The 17917-nt window shown below is 45.7% G+C and overlaps 1 protein-coding gene across 2 annotated transcripts in view; it reads right to left on the reverse strand.

Moving 5' to 3' along the window:
• Positions 1 to 17917, reverse strand: part of ADCY5 (adenylate cyclase 5) — a 157277-nt gene that overhangs the window by 66869 nt on the left and 72491 nt on the right. For both annotated transcript variants that reach the window (XR_010664193.1, XM_065942711.1), the window contains exon 2: positions 1 to 150. Coding sequence is in view for 1 of the 2 variants with exons in the window: in XM_065942711.1 (XP_065798783.1) it covers positions 1 to 150 (150 nt within the window). In the remaining variant the exon portion in view is untranslated. The remainder of the gene's footprint in view (positions 151 to 17917) is intronic.

Here is a 17917-nt window from a genome sequence, read left to right on the forward strand (position 1 = left end):
CTGCTGCTGGTTCTCCCGCTGCGAGTGGAGCCGCGCCTGGATGCACTCCCGGGTCTCCTGGAAGGCCTGTCTCTGCGAGACCTCAGCCGGGTAGTGGGTGCACACACCCACGATGTTGGTGCAGGAGAAGATGAGGACATTGGAGACGAGCTGCAGAGGGAGAGAGGAGGACATAAGCTGAGGCCTGGAGCGGGCACGGGCGCCCCAACCACGACCCTCCCACTCCCAGGGCTCGGAGCTCCCAGGTCCCACTGTAGCAAACACATACCTAGTTGCCAGCAAGCAGATGCCAAGGGCTCCCACCTACAGCCAACTACTGGGAGCAGCCAAGTGCAATCAGTCGGGCTCCCTGATGTCCTCAGAGCCCAGAGCTTGGCTGGCCTGCGACAGAGTATGGCCCTAAGGATGCTGAGTCACAGAATGATTACCCTGGCTGTGTCCATAGTACCAAAGGCGACAAGGTTAGGTGTCCTGGGGATGCTGTGTCAGAGTTGTGGGTGTTGGGGTGGCAAGGCCACTGCAAGGAAGTTTCCTCGAGGGGATAGGACTTCATTGTTTGAAAGAGTGACAGGGTCCACACAGGACAAAGGACTGCTCTTTCACGGAGAAGCCTTAGCTGGCTGAGGGGCTCAGGGATCAGCTCCAAGAAGCAAATAGCTGCTGATGCGCAGTACTGTGTCAAGTCCTCTGGGGATGGAGGGGAGGACGAGGTCCCCAGCCAGCGGGGATCGGGGTCCACACAGGTCTCATCTCCTTCTCTACACCAGCGCCAGGGCCTCCTGATGACCCTCTCCCCAACACACCAGTTGGTGGACATCCTCCTTCACCCCCACTCCACACGGACGCCCATCTCTGTGCTGTCAGAGATGTGTGCAGAGAGACACCATTGTCATCAGGTCACAGAGATAAGGCTGGAGTTCTTTTGAAAGCAATACTCACTGAAAAAATAAGGGAAAACACAACACAACCCACAAAAGCTAGTTGACAGAGCACATTCCAGATCTGGTCCCTTGGACAGCAAGGAGATCAAACCAGTCAGTCCTAAAGGAAATTGAGCCATAATATTCACTGGAAGGACTGATGCTGAAGCTGAAGCTCCAATACTCTGGCTACCTGATGCGGAAAGCCAACTCATTGGAAAAGATCCTGATGCTGGGAAAGATTGAATGCAGGAGGAAACGGGGATGACAGAGGATGAGATGGTTGGATTGCATCACCGACTCAAAGGACATGAGATACATGAGAAACTCCAGGAGATAGTGAAGAACAGGGAATCCTGGCTTGCTGCAGTCCATGGGGTTGCAAAGAGTCTGACACAACTGAGCAACTGAACAACAAAAGGTGCTGTTTGGCCAAAATCGCTCTTGGCAGGTACAATTCCTGGGTAGTCTGCGTGACGGGATTCTGGTCCTGCCCTTGACTCAGGCCACATCAGACAGAAGCCACATAGGCTCAGCTTTCTAGGCTTCCATCACTCCCTCCAATTACATAGTTCTTAGTCCCAACTGCTGCAGGGGCCCCGGCTGGGCCTGCGCCTTCTGCTGTGGTTCCACCCTATCCTCACTGGGAGCCCTACATTGGTCTCCAGTTCACTTATCCATATGGATCCCAAAGAGCCTCCCCTTGAGACTTCAGTTGCCAGGCAGTGATCGGCAGCAGCTCCCACACGCTTCTTCCAGGGTCCTCTTTTTCTCTGGATGTAGAAGTCCTGTCCTTGGCGCTGCTCTGCCTTCTACCTGAAAGCTTTCCCCACCCCACCCACCCTCCGAGGTGGCCCTGACTTCTACCCAGGCTCTCAGGCCCACAGCCATATAGGCTTCAGGCTGAAGGCAGTGCCATCTTTCCCTGGAGACGACCCGTACCATGTCTGTCCCCAGTCGACGCACAAAGAAACCTTTCCTCTCCCATCTCTGTCTTGCTCCATCCTCAACTGCATGATAGACTCTAGTGTTCTGGCTGAAAGACACTGTGGACTCCCCTCAAGCACCTCCTGGACACCCCCAGATACCTCCCTGAGGAGCCTTCAGGGAGGGGGCAGACTCAGATCACCAGTCCTATCAACTCGGCTGATGACTCATAACCCCCCACCCCAACCCCATTCACCCCAGAGTCCTAACATTGTCATTTTATATAAACACATCACAGAGAAAAATCCAACCAGTTTGTTACAGGCAAAGAAGACTTCTGATATACAGAAGCTTACAGTCCAGTTGAAGAGCAGAGCCAGCAACAGGAAGCGGAAACTGAATCATGCCAAGCAAAAGGGAGTAGAGGGGAGCACAGGGCAAGGGGAGATCTCTGGGAAACCTGGGCTTGGGGTGAGGGGCATGTTTGGTGAGGCTGGCAGACATGAGACAGAGTATCCCTGGAGAGAGCAACTAGAATAGCCAAAATAATTTTGAAGATGAACCAAGTTGGAAGATTTATACTACTCAAGTTCAAGACTTACTATAAAGCTACAGTAATTAAACTGGTGCAGTACTGTTCTAACAAAAGAAATATAGATCAGTGCAACAGAATTGAGAGTCCAGAAATAAACCCTTATGTTTATGACTTGCTGAGTTTTGAGTAGGATACCAAGACAATTCAATGGGAAAAGAATAGTCTTTTCAGCAAACTTGCTATCCCATATGAGATAGGAGAGTCTACCACATACCATATACAAAATTAACTCAAAATGGACCAAAGACCTAAATAAACTATAAACTTTAACTATAAACTTTGAGAAAACATAGGAATACATCTTAATGACCTAGGATTAGGCAGTGATTTCTTAGACATTACCTCAAAAGCACAAATGATAAAAGAAGAAAAGATAAATTGCACTTCATCAAAATTAAGAAGACTTGTGCTTCAAAAGGAACCATTAGCAAAGTGAAAAGACAACCCATAGAATGGGGGGAAATGCCTGCAAATCATCTATCACACCTAAATAAAGGTGTTATATATTTTTGACAAATATACAAAGGCAACTAAATGGAGGAGGATAATCTTTTGCAGCAAATGGTGCTAGAACAATTGAATATCCATATTATTAACTCAAATCTCACAAAACATTACAAAAATTTATTCAGAACAGTTCATAGGCCTAAATGTAAAACCTAAAACTATTAAACTTCCAAAAGAAAACACAAGACTTTGGATTAGGCAAAAATTTCTTATATACCATAGCAAAACATGATTCATAAAAGAAAAGATAAATTGATAAATTAGACATCATCAAAATTAAGAACATTTGCCTTCAAAAGACACTGTTAAGAAAATGAAAAGACAAGTCATAGAATGGAAAAATTTATTTGTAGATCACATATCTGATTAAAAGACTTGTATCCAAAATTCACAAAGAGCTGTCAAATCAAAAATAAAAAAACCCTCGAACCACTTTTTAAAAGAGCAAAATATTTAAGTAGACAATTTACCAAGAAGATATAAGGATGGCAAACACAGAGAAAGATGGAAATCATTAGCCATTAAGGAAATGCAAATGAAAAAAAAATGAGATACTACTAAACACTATTAAAATGGCTAAAATAAAATTAAATTTAAAAAATGAAAATAAGGATGTCCCTGGTGGTCCAGTGGTTAAAAATTTGCCTTGCAATGCAGGAGACATGGGTTTGATCCCTGGTCGGGAACTAAGATCTCAAAAGCCTCAGAGCAACTAAGCCCACATGCCATAACTGCTGAGCCCACGTGCCAAAACTAGAGAGTCTGCATACCTCAACGAAAGATCCCTCATGATGCAGCAAAGATCCCATGCACCACAACTAAGACCAAAAGCAGCCAAATAAATAATGTGCTTTGCTGCTCAGTCGTGTCTGACTCTGCAACCCCATGGACTGTAGCCCGCCAGGCTCCTCTGTCCATGGGGTTCTCCAGGCAAGAATGCTGGAGTGGACTGCCATGCCCTCCTCCAGGGGGTCTTCCCAACCCAGGGATCAAACTCAGGTCTCCCACATTGCAGGTGGATTCTTTACCATCTGAGCCACCAGGAAAGCCCAGGACTCTGATAACTTCCTGTTAAAATGGGGCATAAGACTGCCTCAGTTTGGAGAATAGACACAGAATTGGAAGTATTTCTGAGTTCCAAGTTCTAGATCTGAGTCTTGTATGATTAAAATTTCAACTCCTTGGTTTGCCATTTTGGTGTAACAGAATTAGAAGTACCTGGAAGAATGACAACTGGAATTTTAACTGACAGAATAAATCTCATTTCTTTACAGAAGCATAGGTCCGAAACCCAGTCTGGACCAGGCACTTCGGGGAGACTTGTAGCTAGTTAGCCAGTTGCCTAGTTTTATAAAAAGTAAGGCTGTAGTTGCTAGCTGTCAGCAGACATTGTTTTGAGAATGTTTTGTGGCATCCAAGCCTAACACTCAGAAAACTCAAGTGTTTAGAAACACAAAGTCTAGTCTGAAATTACACCCATAGTATCACCTAGTTATATCCTTGGATGTCGGAACCATAGCTACTCTATTTTGACTTTTAATTGTAAAATTCTCCTTAACAGCCAAAGCAGATGTCACCATTAATTATGTCAGTGTTTCTCTGAGCTTCCCTGGTGGCTCAGATGGTAAAATCATCTGCTTGCAATGCTGGAGACCCGGGTTCAATCCCTGGGTCAGGAAGATCCCCTGGAGAATGAAACAGCAACCCACTCCAGTACTCTTGCCTGGAAAATTCCATGGATGGAGGAACCTCGTAGGCTACAGTCCATGGGGTCACAAAGAATTGGACACAACTGTAGGCTACAGTCCTTGGGGTCACAAAGAGTCGGACACAACGAAGCAACTTCACTTTCACTTATCAGTGTTTCTCTAGGTATAGAATATGCAAGAATTGGGACTCATAAAACCTTCTCCTAAAAAGATCTAACTATATGAAGCCCCCCTGTTTTGCCAGTTTTTCACAGAGCACAGAGTGCACAGAAATAAGTAATAAATAAAAATAAATATTTTTATAAAATGAAAAGAAGAAAGAACTGCCAACACTGGTACTGATAAGAGTATGTAGCAGCTGGAACTCTCATACCTTGCTAGTAGGAATGAAAAATGGTACAACCATTTTGGAAACATTCTGGTATTTCTCATACATACACTTGACCAGCAAGCTCACTCCTATCTGCCCAAATCACATGCAAAGTTATGTTCAAATGGAACAATCTCGTGATAGCACATAATAACATGGATGAATCTCAAGTTAATTATGCTGAGTGAAAGAAGCCACACTCAAAAGGCTACATACTGTAAATGACTCCATTTATTTGGCATTCTGGGAAAGGCAAAACTTCGGGGGCTGAAAACAGATCAGTGGTTGCCAGGGGGAGGGGCGAGTTTGACCAAAAGGGGCGGCTAGAGGAGATCTTTCGGGGTGATGGGACTGTTACATACCATGATTGTGTTGGTGGTTACACATCCATATATATACTTTCGTCAAATCCAAAGAATGATACACCAGAGAGGGCTTCTCAGGTGGCACAGTGGTAATCTGCCTAACAGTGCAAGATACACAAGAGGCACATGTTCTACCCTGGGTCTGGAAGATCCCCTGGAGTAAGAAATGGCAACCCACTCCAGTATTCTTGCCTAGGAAATCCCATGGACGGAGAAGCCTGGCAGGCTACAGCCTACTGGGTCACAAAGAGTCAGACACGACTGAGCATGTGTGTGTGTGTGTGTGTGTACACCAGAGAAGCCAAATTCTACTATATGCATATTGCTGTTATTATTTAGTGGCTAAACTGTCTGACTCTTTTGAGACACCATGGACTGTAGCCCACCTGGCTCCTCTGTCCATGGGATTTTCCAGGCATGAATACTGGAGTGGGTTGCCATTTCCTCTTCCAGGGAATCTTTCCAACCCAGGGATTGAACCCATGTCTCCTGCATTAGCAGCTGGATTCTTTACCACTGAGCCACCAGGGGAAAAAAAGAACAAGAGTAAAAGTCCAGGAGGTACTAGCAGAGAGAACATGAGTTGCCGGCTGGACAGGGAAAGGGCAGTTTTTCCTCTCTGAGGCCAGAAAGAGGAACCAGAGTCTCTTTTGAGACATGACCCTCGAAGTAATTATCAGCTGGCCTCTGCGTATCTCGGCACTAATCCTCTTGGCCTCTCTTGCTGTAATCGGACTCTTCCTGCAGCCAGAAGGCCAATAGCAACAGAGGGTGTAAATCCAGGTAAAACGATGTGCTGTAACCCAGTAGGGTCCAAATGGCTCAGCTGAGCTTAGCATGCCTCAGTGTTCCTCTCTCCCATTGACTAAACATACAATGGGGTGAGCAAGAAGAGAACACTGGGTGTGAGAGGCCTTCAGAAAGCCCTGCTGGAAAGGGTGCTTTTGGCAAACTGGACCTGAGAGTGAAAACGTAAGAGATTAATACATCAAACACACATACACCCACCAAAAAGGTGAGAATCTGTGTGCCAGGTCTTAATAGATGCTAAGATCCCTGTGCAGACGCAAAGGTTATGAATGAAGAGAAAGCTTCAGTAAAAGCTGATGGAATTCTGCTTCCAGTCTTCCAGAAAGGAGTTTGAAGCTTAAAAATGATCTCACACCTCAGGCAGGAGGGTCCAAATCAAATGCTAACCAGCTTTCTTCTCCACTAACAAAGATGATCAAATATTGAGCCCCTTCATACATGCTTATGCAAAATACTTAACTAGTAAATAATAACAGGTATCAGTCACAACAACAGGTAAACAGGCCTAATTAAGGGTTTGTTGCTTTTCCCCGTGCATACTTCACAGGACATGTCCAACCACATGAAAGAGGTGTGTGTGTGTGTGTGTCTGTTTGTGTGTGTGTGTGAAGGGATACCTACATCATGCCAGGTGGAGTAACAGGGACACCTGACAATACAACAAATCTCAGGCCTTACACTGGCCTCAGCATCTGCTTTTAAAACCAGCCCTGCAGATGGTTTGGGTCTGGGAGGTCCCAGGACCACACCAGGAGAAACCCCACGAGAGGGGAATGTTTGGAATTCTGGTCTCCAAGTGGAAACCCAGAGGAGGTGCCTGTGCATATTTACAAGTCCACTGGCATTCCTAAATCCCCAGCACTTCAGAAACCCAATCTCTCCTGTCCACAGGCTGCAGGTTTGATTTGGCCATGAGTGAAGTTACTGCTCAGGGTGTGCAGCGCCGCTGTGCTGAGGCCTGAAAGGGCTCCCAGCAGCTTGCCTTGGGCACTGCCATGCTTGCTGCCTCTTCTCCCTTGAGTATTCAGGGGACCCCACAGGCCCATTGCCATAGGCTTGCTGTTTGCCAGTACTGAGAAAGGTGAGAGGCAAAGAGGAATGAGGAATGAATGGGTTTGGAACAGAAGAAAATAAGCTAGGAGGACCTCTTCACAATCTACTATTTTGCATGGGTTCTGTTCTGGACAGGTCAGCTGGTGCCTTGCAAGGTAGTTCACAGGGTTATCTAATGAGGGTTAAGGAGATAGAGAACCAGAATTCCCCAAGGAGCCAGATTAGGTGACTGGGGCAAGGGGCCAAGATGTTCAGCTATATTTGAATTTCAGATAAACAACAGGTTTTTTTTTAAGTATGTCCTGTGCGATAGTGGGAACATGTGTGTTAGTTGCTCAGTAGTGTCTGACTCTTTGCAACCCCACAGACTATAGCCTGCCAGATCCCTCTGTTCACGGGATTCTCCAGGCAATAATACTGGAGTGGCTTGCCATTATCTTCCCCAGGGGATCTTCCCACCCCAGGGATAGAACTCTGGTCCCCTGCATTGCTGGCAGACTCTTGACCGTTTGAGTTACAAGGAAGTCCTTAGTGGGAGCATACTTACAGTAAAAAATTATGTTTCTGAAATTCAAGTTTAACTGAGCGACCATATTTTAACTGGCAACCTTACCAGGGAGACTTTTCCAACCTGCCCTCCCCCAGCTCTGACACCCCCCAGAATTGGCAGAGCCCTTGCACACTAAGGGCGACCCAGCTCCCTCTCCACCCCACTTCCTCTTCCAGATCCTCTCCCACTCTCAGAGGCTCCTGCACAGACAGACAACAGTGCTTCCTCTTCACATCAGGGTCTGAAATCACCTCACTTAAGTGCAGGCCAAAGTTGGGATGTTTGTTCAAATCCACCCACCTGGACACAGGGGGCAAGAGCATCTCAGAGTCCCTAGGGGCTGAGGACCAGCTCCGCAGTACTCTGCAAGTGTGACTGGGACTCCACACTAAAGACAGGCAGGATCCTTTCTGTTCTAGTCCTTTTTCTGTTTACAAACACACAAAGCTAGCAACCAAATAACTCCCAAATAAAAGGAGCTGACAAGGCAGAAGGGTTCCTTCTGTCTGCCCCAGATTTCATTTCTCCTGAATGGTGCTGGTGGGAAGCTTGGGGGACCTCAGTGGAAACCCATTATGATACAAAATAAATCAAAGAAGGATAATCTTAAAATATATATACTCAGAAGGCATATCAGCAGGGCTCCTTGTATACTTTACCGAGCATGATTAGAGGCTAAATGACTTAAAAATACATATATATATTTTAACTTTTTTCATCATAGTGATGCGTCTTTAAAAATTTTTCCTTTACAAAGAATAAAGATTGCTGTATGCTTTTTTTTTTTTTTTTTTGCCATCAAAGGCACATTATCTCTGCCTGGGGGCTTTTGTGATGAGGTCCTGTTTCATGGAGGTGGCTGGTCCGTCTTAGCGGCTCTGGACAAACAGAACCAGGCTCTCTACTCTCTTCATTCCTATTAGGGGTTCTGCCCAGGTGGCACCCCTTTCTTCTCTCCATTCCAGCTAGGATATAGCTGCCTGGAGCTTGTCAATCTTACTCAGACTGGAATCCTCTCTGCAACTATCCCCTATGTCAGAGATCATCATATCCCCTTATATCAAGACACTTTTCTGATCAAATGCCCACCAGTAATATAAAGCCCAGACTCTTGTGTTGATATTAAGATTCTACAAGTCTCATCATAGGCCACATTTCCACTTCTTCTTACTACTCCTATCATATGGGCTACTTACTGCCTCTGGAAATCACCAATCTACAGTATGATTCCAAAAGTATACTGTTTATTTAATATACTTTCATTATTACTAAAAACAAATTAATTATTAGCATCTGCTTAATCCATATTTAGAAAAGACAAAGTAGACTAAAATAGGACATGTATCTAAGAATGATTAGGTGCAGCAATTTACAACCTTCTAAATACCTTCACAGGTCACATTTCATTGCATCCTCACTGCATCCTTCTAAGAGAAGCAAGTTGGGTGGTATCACCTCCTCCTGCTAATGCAGGAACTAAGTCTTGAGGCAGGAGCCTCGGCCACTCAGCAAGACGGCAGCAGAACTCAATCAGATTCTCATTCTGAGTTCAGAGCATGTCCTGTTCTACTGTACTAAGCGGTTATTTATCCCAACTTAATTTAGGTCCACTTTTGTTTGATTCTATTTAATAAAGGAACACTCAACTTTCTTTCACCCTCTTCCTAGGTGCCTTAGGCCTTCTTTATAGATCCTGGTCACATAACATGCTGCTGATTAGGGACGTACACACAGCCACTGCCTCTAACCCAGCTCAATCCAAAGAACTCACCACTGTGAGTGAGAACGGCCCATCGCCTGTCTTATAAGGCCAATTCTTACCCCAGCAGAGCTTTCTTTAATTATTTTTTCATTGGCAGAGATCATACACCACACGAGAGCAGTCTCCAACCTTTTTGGTACAGGGACCGGTTTTGTGGAAGACAATTTTTCCACGAACCGGAGGCTGAGGGAATGGTTTCAGGATGATTTAATAAGCATGTTACATTTATTGTGCACTTTATTTCTATTATTATTACATCAGCTCCACTTCAGATCATCAGACATTAGATCCCAGAGGTTGGGGACTCTCTGGCCAAAGAATTCATCCTTTTAGAGTATATAATTCAGTAGCTTTTAATGTATTCTCAAGGTTGTGCAGCCTTCACCACTAATTCCAGGACGTTATTAACATCCCTTAAAGAAATCCCACACCCATTAATCATTGTCTAGTGCCCACCTCTACCTCCACCCCCGCCCCCAGCTCCTGTCAACTACTAATTTATTTTCTGTCTTGATGGACTTGCCTGTTCTAGACATTCACATAAATGGTATCATGTAATAGCCTTCTGTGTCTAGCTGTTTTCACGTAGCATAATACTTTCAGGATTCTTCTCTGGTTAGCATGTATCAGCACTTCATTCCTTTCTATGGCCAAGTAATAGTCCACAGTACAGGTATGCCACGTTTTGTTTATTCTTTCATCAGTTATAGGCATTTGAGTTGTATCTACTTTTTGACTGTTATGAATAATGCTGCTATGAACATCCATGTACAGTTTCTATATATGTTTTCAGTTCTCTTGAGCATATACCTAGGAGTGGAATTGCTAGATGTTATGGGCTGTTATGTTCATGTCCCCTTCTCCTAAATGCTTTAGTTAAAATGCTAACACCTAATGTGATGGTTTTGGGACGTGGGGTTTTGGGAAGGTGATTAGGTCATGAGGGTGGCATACTCATGAGTCGGATTAGCAGCCTTACAAAAGTGACCTCATAGAGTTTTCTAATCTCCTTCCACCATGTGAGGACACAGTGAGAAAATGCCCATCTATGACCCAGGAAGTGGGCTCTCACCAGACCCTGGTGACTTGAATATGGATTTCCCAGGCTCCAGAATATGAGAAATAAATGTTGTTTAAGCCACTCAGGCTACAGTATTGCTATTTTGTTACAGCAGCCTGGATGGACTAAGACACTGGGTCACATGGTAACTCTACGTTACATACTTTGAGGAGCTGCCCAACTGTTTTCCAAAGGGGCTGCACCTTTGATATTTCTATCAGCAATGGCTGATGATGCTCCACACCCTCCCCAGAACTTGCTGTGTCTATCTTTTTTATTATGGCCATTCTAGTAGGGGTGAAGTGGTATTATGTTGTGATTTTGATTCCTTTAAAATTCAGAACAAACAGTGACAATAATGAGGTAGTTTACTCTGTAACTTGAACAGCTGTGCTCTTAGAGAGAAATGGTCACACTGTAAACTTTATTTTTGTCACCTTTGGTTATTGACTCCTAGGAAACCTCCAGACCTTATGCACATAGCCAGAGGGAAAAAAGCAGCTTTCGTGTAACAGTACTTGCTTGAACAGGACATTCCCTTAATTCATTAAAAAATTACTGACTGAGGACCCAGTGCAGAGCACAGTGTCAGGGAACTGGGGAACCTGGACTCCGGTCACCCAGCCCCTGGCCTCCAGGACACCACGTCTGGTGGTGGAGGCAAGTACATGCACAGAAGCAGCTGGGAGGACACAAACTTTGCAGGTTTTGCAGTCACTAACCCCAAGTTAGTTCCACAAACACTCAACAAATATGGCAGAGGAGACAATACTCTTACTATTGATATATGAACTGGCTTATAAATTAACGAATAATAAGTAAAATTTGGGTTAATCCCTGGGTCAGGGAAATCTAACAGAAAAAATGGATAATGTAGATGAAGAAGCTTTTCCAAGAAGTAAAATTACAAATGACATAAACACATGATATGATATGAGATACGTGAACCTCACCAATAGGCAACAAAATACAAAATGAAAACAATATTCACCCATTAAACCAGCAAAGCATTTTTTGTGGGAATAATGTTGGCAAGAATGCAATAGAACAGGCACCCTCCTGTACCTAAGTGGGGATGTGAAGACACAATCCTTCTGGAAAGCATTTTGGTCATGTGTATGAAGAGCTTTAAAAATGTTCACACTCCATGACCCAGATTCGGTCTCCTCTCAGGAATCTGTGCTGCAGAGACTCAGGAGCTCGGGCAGGGTTTTACAGCCAAGGATAATTAGAAAATTTAAAAATGGGGAATGGTTAAATGTTGAACAACTAGAGGATAGTTAAATAAATTATGGTGCTTTGATACCCTGGAATACGTCAAGGCCTTTCAAATGTTTCATTTGAAGAAGATTCAACATCACGGGGAGGTTTTCAAAATACAATGTCACATGGGATAAGAAGAGAATACAGAATGGCAAATTCAGCATGATCCCAATCTCAAACTATATGTATGTTAACAGTGGTAGGATGTCTCTAGGTAGTGGGATTATAGGTATTTTTTACTTCTTTCTTTAGATCATTGAATCGTTTCCTACTTTTCACCATGTGTATGAATCTTAAAAGAGAAAAGTGATATGTTTATTTTAAAAAGAGGAAAAACATACATGCTTTTAACTCTGAGCATGGCAGGCTGAAGGAACTTCTTTTCTAAATAGAAGAGATGAGAATTCAGATGCCTACACAACCAGCCAGAATAAGTCAAACAGGAAAAGAAAAGGAAGTCACGTCTGGGCGTGGGGACTAGGAAGGCTAGTCCTGGAGTTGGAGCTTGGGTGTGGGCAGGATCTGGGCAACTAGCATGATAGCAGAGGTGCATCCAGGTGGCAGAAACAACCCAAGTTAAGGGGTGGAGAGAGGAAAGTGCAAGGCTGTCTGGGGAATGAGAAGAAGTCACCCCTGACTGGGACGGAGCCCTCAGGGGGAACTGAGGCATGGTGGGGTTCACAGCTTTATCACAAAGGACACCCATGTCAGGGTAAGGAGCTGGCACATAATCCAGGAAGCACTGAAACCTCTTGGTGGCTGCATTTCCCAAAATAAAAAGTGTATTAATTTTTCAATTTATAAAGTGTGCATTCATTAGAGAAAATTTCAAAATCATAGGAAAAAAATCAATTTACCACCCCCAAAGTCAACCAATGTTGTCTGCTTCCTCACTTCCTTCCTCTCTAATCTACTCACAGTTTTTTGTTTTTGCTTTTGTAAAGCTGAGATCTTACTGTTTCTATAATTTGGCGTCCTGTTTTTTTTCACTCAACATTATAGCATAAGCATGTTCCCCTGTTCTTACAATCTCTAATGCTGTGGGCTGTCAACAGGGAAACGTGATCAGAGCTGCAGTTGGGGAAGAATAATTGGACAGCTGGGAAAGAAGTAGTCAAAGGCAAGGTGCAAGGGGTGGAGAGACCAGTAAAGAGGTGGGGATGGGAATTCTGTGGTGGTCCAGTGGTTATGACTCCATGTTTCCACTGCAGGAGGCATGGGTTCAATCCCTGGTCAAGAAACTAAGATCTCCACAAGCCTCGCAGTGTGAGAGAGAGAGAGAGGTGGGGAATGCCACAGATGAGAAGGACCAGGGTCTCAGAGGGGTTGGGGGGCTGCAAAGGAAAGGGGGAGCAGTGTGTTGGGAGGTCCCAAGCAAGCATGGACCAGGAATGGCTCTCCAGGGGAACGGACGTTTGCACAGTGAGTGGAGTGAGTGAGGTGGTGACATCAAAGCTAACTGGAAGGGAGTCATTAAACTGGAAGAGTTTGTGGAAGAGGTGGATGAGGCACGATGAGTCCAAGGTTGTCAGGGCCCCATGCATGACCTCTGAGGGAGACAGGATAGAATAGGGGTCCTGGCTGCAAAGGGTTTTCCCTGGTGGCTCAGATAGTAAAAAAAATCTGTCGCAATGTAGGAGACCCAGGTTCAATCCCTGGTAAAATCCCCTGGAGAAGTGAATGGCAACCTACTCCAGTATTCTTGCCTGGAGAATCCCATGGACAGATGAGCCTGGCAGGCTATGGTCCACAGGGTTGCAAAGAGTCAGACAAGACTAAGCAACTTTCACTTCACTTCAAGTCATAGGGGCTGAGAAGGTGACTCTTAGGATACTTAGGAGAGAGCACAGAGTGAAGGGAAAGGAGAGAGAATTTGATTTACCCAAAGGCAGGTAAATCCTCCTCCCTCTGGAGGAAAGGATGACAGACACAAAGGAGGACAGGAATCTATTGAGCTGCAGGACAGCGTCATTCACACTGGCAGCCCCCAGCTGCACGCGGCTGTGAGCACTGGAAATGTGACTCATCTGAACTGACGTGTGCTGTGAGTGTAAAATTCCCTGGTGGCTCAGATGGTAAAGAATCCGCCTACAATGCAGGAGACCTGGGTTCGATCCCTGGGTTGGGAAGATCCCCTGGAGAAGGGAATGGTTGCCCACTCCAGTATTCTGGCCTGGAGAATTCCATAAGTCCATGGGGTTGCAAATAGTCAAACATGACTGAGCGATACACACCAGTTTGAAATAAAATTACCTGTTGAAATGATATTCTTGAGATACCGGGTGAAGTAAAAATACATTATTAAAATTAATTTTACCCATTTAAAAATAAACTTTTTTGGTGACTGGAAAAATTAAAATTACATATGTGGCTCTCATTGTATTTCTGTTGGACAGCACAGCTGTAGAACAAAGGGAAGCAAAGCAATAGGGGCTGGGGGCACAGCAGACGTGGGAGAGACCACAGGCTGATCTGCAGACTACCCAACTGCTATTTGGAACTCGACACTTGAACTGACCTAGAGCCCCACCTTTGGATCACAGAGGGACTGGCCTCCCTCCCTGCCCTTTAGGGGGTCACTTTCCAAAGACTCAGATTTGTTCATCTACCAGGCTCAGAGCAGACTTCAGATGGTGTGCCCCATGACAACCACTCCCTCTGGCTTTTGGGAGTATGACATCCATAGGAGAAAAGGAGAGGGTTTCTAGGGGCTGAGACTCAACCATAAGACCCCAAGGGACTGGAAGCTTTCACACGGGGTCTCAGGTACAAACTGAGGTATTACACCAAGAGGTAAGGGGGGGAATAAATTAGGACATTGGGATTGACATAAACACATTCTATGTATAAAATAAATACATTCTATGTATAAAATAAAGATAACTAATAAGAACCTACTGTGTAGCACAGGGAACTCTACTCAATACTCTGGAATGGCCTATTGGCTAAGATATAGTGTAGTATGGGGGCTTCCCAGGGTTTAATCCCTGGGTTGGGAAGATCCAAAGATTAGGAAATGGCAACCTGCTCCAGGATTCTTGTCTGAAAAGTTCCATGGACAGAGGATCCTGGTGGGCCACAGCCCAGAGGGTCACAAAGAGTCAGACACAACTGAGTGACTGAGCACACATATAGGGAAAAAAATCTAAAAAAGAGTGAATATATGTTTAACACACATATAGGTGATTCACTTTACTGTGTATACTGAAACTGATACAACATTGTAAATCAACAGTACACCAATAAAAAATCTTTTTTAAAAAAAGGTTATATTAAGATAGGATGTCAATGCTTGTATCATGTCATGAAACTTGGGAGCTTTGGGAAAGTATATGAATTTAAAACCACGGGGAGGGGACTTCCCTGAAGGTCCAGTGACTAAGACTCTGCATGGCCAACTCAAGGGGCCTGCATTTGATCCCTGGTCAGGAAATTAGATCCCACATGCTGCAACTAAAGAACCCACATGCAAACAACAAAGATTGAGGATCCCATGTGCTGCAGCTAAGACCCAGCACAGCCAAACAGATAATAAAAATAAATAAATAAAACCATGGGAAGAGAGAGCAGTCTAAGAACAATGAGTGACTGTCGAGAGATAGCACAGTGTAAAGAAAGGACTAGGGGTTTCAGCAGCTAAGTTCTCTTCCTGGATTTGCCAAAAAAATAAAAAAAATAAAAGCACTATGACTCTAAGCAAGTCAGTTTTCCTCTATGGACCTCAGCTTCCTTGTCTATAAAGCTGGAGTGGCAATGGGTGATGGCCACAGTCTCTGCCAACTGGGACAGTCCATGGAGTGGCTGTGGCCTGGGGTGCTCTGGCAGCATAGCCATCCTGAGCACTGTGAATGGAGATGCCACATGCAGGATTTTCTGGGAAATCTGATTTCAGATGTTCTGTCCCACGTTCTCCTGAAATGCAGTAAAATGCCCAACACTTCAGCATGGGAGCCGCAGCTTTAAGACAGCCGGTCACACCTGTAAGTCATACACAACACTCCTGTCTGACCCAGGCTGAATCTGTGGGGGATCCCAGAGGAGGCCAGAGTCCTTCAGAATCTAGGCCAGGCAAGGACCCCTCCCACACACACCCCAAGCTGTGGGAAATCACATGTGCAAAGCAGCATGAAGACACAGATACGTTCCCACACAAAGCAAGGACGTGAGTTGGGGCAGAGGGGTCGGGTGTGATGGACAGGCTGGCTTGGTGGGCATGCCTTGGCAAGGCTTTCTATAGAAGCTGGGTGGGGCTTTGCCACCCATAAACTGCTTCTCATGCAGCTCTCTGACCTCCGAGGTAAGAGAGAGTTTGCTCTGTGGCCTGGCAAGAAGTTTTGTGGGCTAGAAGTTTATTTATAATCTGAGTGCAAATGAAGTTTCTATCCTCCAAAAATCTCATCTTGGAGAACAATTATCCAGCCCCACCTCCCCAAGTTCCTCCACCCTCAGCATTGTCCTCCCCCTTCCAGGAAAGTCAGACAAGCTTTCATTGTTCTAGGTGAGCACTGGTGACAGCTGAGGATGACGCCGGGCTGTGGAGGTGGAGGGAAGGGGCTGACAAAATGCTGGAATCGGATCCAGGGGTGGGAAAAGAGCACTCCCTCCCCCAATACTGAGATCGGCTTTTGACCCCACACAGGTGAAGTGTGCTTTTCCCCCCCACACCTTCCCCACCCACCGCCTGTCCTCACCTCCAATCCTCACATCCAGGGCCCCATTTTAGGTCTGCTGAATTTGGAAGGAAGAAACAAACGCCAAAGAGAAACTGGAATTGCCAACAAGCCACTTACCTAACCTCGGTTTGAATACAGAACACGTATGGGGCTGTGTCTATCTGTGTGGAAGGCCTGGGCACCCTGTGAATGACCCATGATGGAAGGTCACCCTGTGGCTGTTCAGAACAAGGCAGGCTTGCCCAGCTCAGCCAGATCCCTCAGCAGGGATTTCAGGCAGCTCCAGGGGTTACCCCAGAGGTTCCCTGGAATGATAGGCAAGGAGATACCACGGAAGGAGTGCTTTACTGGGAGTCAGGGGACCCGGGTGCTAGCTTTGTGACTTTGGGCAAGTCACAGAACTTCTGCAGATAACTCTAAAATGCCTGCTGATTTTATTGATGCAAACATGTTACAGGTATAAGGCAATACAAGTTGGTCTAGCAATGCCCTGAGTAGCCAGGAGGGGTGAGAACTAGATGACAGCCCTCCCAGGGCTGGCCATGCCTCCTTCTGCACACCAGTACATCCTCATCCTCCAGGGCAGAGGCTGACACAAAGAAGGTACCAATAAACGACTGTTAAATGAATAAATGGGTGAACAGCACACTGAAGGCTATGGGGCACTTTCAAGGCCTTGACTATCCCAGCTCATGTCAGAAGACAGTTCAGACTCCCAGTCTTTGCCTCTGACACTGAGCAACAGGCACAAGGTGGGAGAGGAGGTTACAACACCCCTACCCATGGGAGCGCAAAGGCCTGAGTTAGAATTAAATAAAACACAAACAAGACCAAGAAAGACAAATGTGGCACTAACTGCCGTGGCTGCGAAGGGCTTGGAGATGGTTTCTACCAGAGGAGGCAAGTCTCCATGTCCCTGTGAGCGGGTGGACAGCTCTGTCAGGCTGGGACCCGGGAGACTTGGGTGTCTTCTTGCTGGGTCCCTGCCTGGCTGGCCAGCCTTGAGCAGATCACTGGGGAAGCCCTGGAGGCTGAACCTGGGAGGAGAAACGAGATAATATGGAAATGAGGCTTGATGAACAGCCAGGACCGGGACTGCTGCAGGGCCAGCCTTTCTCCTCACAGGCTGGGCCACCTCAGCAAGTCTGCTGGGTCCCCTGAGGTTTCTTCTTATGTAAAACAGAAGAACATGACCCCACGTCTCTCAGCTGCTTTGTAAGGACCCTGACATCCTAGGACTCAGGGACCTTCTCTGTGACATGACAACCTCCGCGAGAGAAAATCAAGAGTTGGCCCCAGGTGATGCTGACTCCCAGCTGTCCCACCAAGAAGGGCTGGCACCAAGAGCCCAAT

This window comes from Muntiacus reevesi, chromosome 8 (assembly GCF_963930625.1).
Source record: "Muntiacus reevesi chromosome 8, mMunRee1.1, whole genome shotgun sequence".
NCBI lineage: Eukaryota > Metazoa > Chordata > Mammalia > Artiodactyla > Cervidae > Muntiacus > Muntiacus reevesi.